This window comes from Alligator sinensis, unplaced genomic scaffold, assembly GCF_000455745.1.
Source record: "Alligator sinensis unplaced genomic scaffold, ASM45574v1 scaffold1029_1, whole genome shotgun sequence".
Classification (NCBI taxonomy): Eukaryota; Metazoa; Chordata; order Crocodylia; family Alligatoridae; genus Alligator; species Alligator sinensis.
Window position 1 is genome coordinate 244,024 of NW_005842425.1, and position 6,000 is coordinate 250,023.

The window sequence follows — 6,000 nt, forward strand, 5'->3', positions numbered from 1 at the left end:
TGCTTTAAAGTGTTGTGCACACACTCCTCCCGTTTTGTCTACACACAGCCAAAGAGAACAGAAAGACAGAGCCACAAGAGTTTGATATTTTTTTAAAAGAATTATGAAGTAAAATGAGATAATTCAACAGGGGGTGGCAGGGACCAAAACTTTTTACCTCGTTTCTGTATGACTTTGTATCAATACTACTTAAAGCTTATATTCTGTTTTGGCTTTTGCAGTTGCAGGATTTTTTACAGGACAACCTCCTTCAAAAACTGAACTCTACAACGCAACCTTAGATTTATACAGAGGTAGTAGCTACACCAGAGTGTTTAAGGAATATTTATCTCAAATTTAACTTTAATTCTCCAATTTAAGTTAAAAGTATTGTCTGCCGCCTATGTACTACCTAAAATACCTAAAAGCATCTGCTATTTTCCCCAGCACTCAACAGAAATGAAGTCTAATCCTGTACTTACAGCACTTGTGTAGCATAGCCACTGCCAGTGGAAAACTTGCCCAATACAGTCACCCATCCATGCTACAGTATCTTACTATTTGACCTATAGAGACCATATTGAAGCCTAGGTCATGTCCTTAAGTGTTCAAAACAAAAATAAAAAGTCAAGTAAGGAAACTAATTCATGACAGCTAAAGAAGTCTATAAAATGCAGACCTGCGAGTCTACCAATACTATTGCCACCCAGGTCATGACAGCCATTCTAACACTTGTCACAGGAGGAAATAAACTCACCTATTTAAAATATGATCTACAGGATAATAAATCTGCATCAGAGACTAGAAAAAAAAAATCAAGGTAAACTTGCTTTCTCCGGCCACTATGCATTTTTTACCAGATTTACCTTTTTTTTTTTTTTTTAAGGTTCCCTCTTGTTCCTTTCGGTTTCCAAGATTTCCAATAAATGTATTATTAATCCTTTACTCACTTTCCACTTCAAATGTGATCTGCACCTTTAGTCACTTTCTACTTTAATTCTAATCTGCACCATTAATTTCAAAGAATACTTTTTTTTACCTTCTTCTAGAAACAAGGAAATCCCATGTAAGATTACATCTCCACCTAGGTACTTCCTGTTTGAAATACTTTGAGCTTTCACTTCTACTTTGCTGACATAATTTTGTCAGTGTCATATTGCTCTTGTTGGCACCAGCAGAAGAACACAAGATGGGAGGTGTTTTGCGACAGGGAGACAGCCAGAAGTTAAATAGGAGAGTCTGGGAACTCCAGCATAAGTAGATAGGCCAGCTGTCCTGGAAGTCTAGTTGTAGGGCAAGAAACTCAAGTACTCAGAACAAGAACTTCAACTGCCATCATATTCATTACATGAAAGCAGTGTTGTTTGTAACAAAGCACAGTGGCTTAGAAGTACCCTAAAATCATTGCTTTAGGAACCAATATTATTTCAGAGATTAACATTTTGTGGAATGGGTTGTTTTTTTTGTTTGGTTGGTTTTGGGGGGGAAAGAGGGGGAGGTGGAAGGAGATTCTTATAAACATTAAACTGAAGAATTAGCTTGATTTCATTGGCGGAGTAGGGGCTGTATATATACCTGAAGTGACATTAGTAAACTCAGGCTAAATTATGACACTTGAAACATTTCTTTTTTTCCTTTTTGGCAAATAGAAAGCTGTTTATAAACTAGCCTTTCACTACAGAGAGAACTTTCTCCTCCTTCACTCTGCCAACAGATAAAAACAAGGGCAGATAAAGGTATCAGTATAAAGCTTCTTCAGATTTATAAACAGAAGATTTTTGCTTTAAAATACAGAACTTTGAACCGTTTTGCATATGAATATCCACCCCACCCCAGTCTGCCTACTGCAACATATTGATGGTTTCGGTGGTTATTGTCCACTTTCTGGGAGATACAAACAGAAATGCAACAGTATTAGGAGTGATAAGGATTATTCATTTGACATTACCACATACCAGGATACATGCATACATAAACTAGACAGATACAGCTACAGCACGATCAGTAACATGAGCACTTCAGAACAATGAAAAATATTTAACATAAACATAATTTAGGATTCTTGTTAAACATGTATTCCACGTTTTGGTGTCTTTAATTAAATCCATCTATTAATCTATACATGAAATGTACTCTACAACACTTTCACAGACTCGCAAGATCTGGGTACACAATGAAAATAGCAGCTGTTTCTCTTCTGTTAGGTCTATTTTTTCACAAAAGGCCAGTAGCCTCTGATAGGACACTAAAAGCTTACAGAAATAACTAATTATTAGAATGGCTGCTTGAAGTAAGTCAAAGCCAATGTTAATGAGAGCCAGTACCACTCCAGATTGTGACTTACTACACTTTTCATATTTTGCTGTTGAATTTACCTTGGGTCCTTTCTCCTAGAGTCCTCAATTTTTGCAGAAATACTGTCATATTTCAAGCAGCAAACCAGTTCAGGTTTCTAGGAAATCAATGGAGAACACAAACATTTTCTAACTGTATTCTTCCACCTGACTTGAGACAACCTGGCTGCATAAAGTTCAGTTTCCAAATCCATCAGTTGTACAGTTTACAAGTATTTAATTAATTCCTCCAAATTTTTAATCATTGCAAAAACAGGTTCTGCACATTTTAAAATTAGTCTGATTGCTGAAAACTGTCACCGCTTTCATCTGCAAACAGTAAAACTAGCATATATTCCCACGTTTGTCTACTTTCAGCTTTCTCATGGGGTGGGGACCATCAAGTTGGTACTTGTGAAAGGTGTTGGTTTTAAACAATGGGAAGACTCACATCCTATTTATTCACCAGGCAAGAACAAGACAGTTACTGCCACTGAAAGCTTCCTTCACTTCAACTTGCCAATGTGTGATCTGATCAGGTACTGCGGCACAGTTGCAGTCCATTTAACCAGCCCCCCTTCCAGAGCAGAAACAGCAAGGAATGGGGGGAAAATGGATATTTTTGTAACCCACAAAAACTACAGAAAGAGACTTGCTCAGGGCACTGAAGAGAAGTGACCTAGCTATTATTGTCCTGTGAAAGTGTCATAACAATGACCTAAGTGTAAAAGTCCCAGAATCCCATTATAAAGAGTGGTATTGAGTCAACCTTGCCTTTATTGTGATATCCTTCGTTTTCAATGGTTAAATCAGCCACACCAGGAAAAAAAATCCAGCATTCACTGCTGTGGTTAAGAATGCATATGTAATTTCTTTTAAGGATCCTTGTTTATAGAACATTTACATTCACATATATTAGTATTCCTAGCACTGATTAAAAAAAGAAGAAAAAAAAAAGGTTTTCAAGAGTAATTTAAAAAGCTTTAAGATAACAGTTGGGAGCAGTTTAGTGCATTTAGGAGCACCGATAACAGAAGTTAATAGAGCACAACTAAAGTGGGTTTCTACTTGCACAGTTCACCAATTAATTTCTTATGACATTGTTAAGGAAAAATGCAGGCATTAAGTTATTTATTCCTTCAAAGTATAGAGTCTCTATTTATTTTTTTTTCCCTGAGCAAAACCTGAAGGGGGGAAAAAACAGCTATTCCCAATTAAGTTCCCCTGATCTCTAAAATATATCAGTTATACAAATTACACATGTGCAGGTTGTGCTAGGAGCACTGAGCATTAGAAGAAGGTGTTAACTTTAAAAATAGCATTTTCCTACCTGGGTCTTTTGAATACCCGATAGAAGTTCCATATCAAATCCAAATACCCTTTATTTTCTAGCCAAAAATCCTGTCTTCAGAGGAAGTGCAGGACTCATGCAGTAAGCAGGTCATTATGTAAAGGCCACAAGAGCCAACAGTTTGACTGTTTTAAACTCTGAAAGCAACTTTCTTTGATATCTTTAAAAGCAGTCATTGATTACAATTCAGGATAAGCATGTATAGTGAATTAGATTTAATTTTGTCTAGAAGTAGCTATTTATTATGCCAACCATAACAAAAACTTAGGTTTTTCACAATACTTTTGAAAGTCATGACAATAAGCCATGAAGATCAGCAAACCATGATACTAAAAGAAAATTGTATTTTACCAGTCTGTAAAGTGCTGTGGCCTCTTTGGATGCAAGGCTATCATATAAACAAAAGCTGGTTTTTATTTTTTACCTTTTAAATGCTTCAGCAGGGTTCCTCTCACATTCCCCAGGCTGCAAGAGACTTTGAATTGCAGGATCTCTTAGTTTGTCCTCATATCCCTGAATGAGTCCACTCCGGCAGATCTGTTTAACTAAGCCTCTAATAAACCCACCAACACACAGTGTGTCAGAGTCTTGGGCCCTGCAGAAGTGGAAGGCTAGAGCCTGGCGATGTAAGCCTCTTTGTAAGCTTGCAGGTGAACTTGGCCACAATAACTCAGTGCAGAGGGCTGTCTTTCCACTACCAGGCCCTCCTACCAACAGCACACCCCAGGCAACTCCTTTCCCAGAGCCAACGCCAACATTATTCCCAGAATTTGCCACAAGAGATAGTTTGTTGGCAGCACTGTTGCTGCAGTTAGCTTTCTCCTGAAGGCAGTGCTGAAGCTTGTGGAAAACCCACTCCCTACAGTAAAACTGCTTTCCCTGCAGCAAACTGGTTTGAGCCATTTTCTAGACAGTCTTCCTGGTACCCGTCATAAACAGCAATATACCTTCAGCATCTTCAGTGACAGATGTAACGATTCATCTTATACACAAATATATCTGTTGTGTGGAACTGGCCATAGAGCAAGACGTTCAGTTAACCTTTTGTTCAGTTAACCTTTCTTGCAGGTTAGCCTCTATGCAGGGTGATAGGTATCATTCCATGCAAATGAATGTTTGTAATGACCATGCAACATATGACCGTTCAACTGGTTGTATTGTGAAGCAATGCCTGGTACCCAGGCTCTGTAACACTTCTCATATAGCTCAAAAGGTTATACAACTCCACGATTATAACTGCAGTTTACATAGTTGTGTGTGTTCCCGGTATACAGAGGAGACAATACATCTGGGAAAACTGAGAGAAAGCCAATTTTTCTGTGTACACTAAGTGTCTCTCAAATCCAGGCATTAATCTTTCTGGATTTACATCCAGACAAAGCTGTCCACAGGAAAACTGTACCTTCTGGGAATTCGGTACAGAAGCATTCTTCTTCCGAGTCTCCAATTTATGTTGCAAACATGTGGCTCTGTTTCACTTGCTGAGAAACGGTTCAGTTTCAACGGTAAGCCTTGCAGCCTTCATACATCTGGGCAACTGCCAACAAAGTGCTTCACATGACGATTTCTTAGGCAGAGGAGAAGCTGGGAAAACATTAACACTTTCTCCCTGAGAGTCACCCGTCCAGTGCTTCCTTCAGGATCCTGGAGAACCGGCTCCCAGGCATTGCGATCAGGAGCTGTCAAGCAGCCGACAACCTCTTCTCCTACAGCTCCGAATAAAGAAAAAAAGAGGGGTAATGACTTAAACCTCGTGCACCAGATGTTTGCATTTCACAAAGGCAGCACTTGCAAATAAAAAGCCCAGACAGCAAAAAGGGGGAAAAAAAAAGAGAGAGAGAATCAAGTGGAACGCTACAGATCTGTGTACATATAGATGCAGACACACGCCTATATACACATGCATGTACATCTGCAAACACATGTGGACATGTATACACACACGTGTGTGTGTGTGTGTGTGTGTGTGTGTACACTTCCCACTCCAGGCCAATTCTGAAAGGGTGTGTGCGCATCTGTGTGCGTGTCACTGCATTTCCCCCTCCTTTAGGCCAATTGTGAAAGGGGTGTGCCTGTGTGTCTGTGCATTTCCCCGTCCTTCAGACAGATTCTGAGCGGGTTCCAAGGCTCTTTGGGCAGCCCTGATCTCTTTGATCAGACCAACTCAATAGTTAGAAAAAAATGTTCTCTGCAAGCTTTCCAGCACACGAACCCTTTCCCCAGGCATAGGGAGAGTCTGGCTACACGGCTACAACCAACGTCCCGAAAGGTTTCTTCCCAAATCCTCCCAAATTGCGGGCCCCGGGCTGGAGCCAGCCTTCGCCCCGTCCCCCCGCC

The 6,000-nt window shown here is 39.7% G+C and overlaps 1 protein-coding gene across 1 annotated transcript in view; it reads right to left on the bottom strand.

Moving 5' to 3' along the window:
* The window catches only part of ANKRD50 (ankyrin repeat domain 50), a 60,611-nt gene extending 55,213 nt beyond the window's left edge, over positions 1-5,398 (bottom strand). Inside the window, exon 1 of the mRNA XM_006030136.3 lies at positions 4,088-5,398. Coding sequence (XP_006030198.2) covers positions 4,088-4,566 — 479 coding nt within the window. The 5' untranslated portion in view covers positions 4,567-5,398. The remainder of the gene's footprint in view (positions 1-4,087) is intronic.
* Positions 5,399-6,000: the final 602 nt, after the last annotated feature.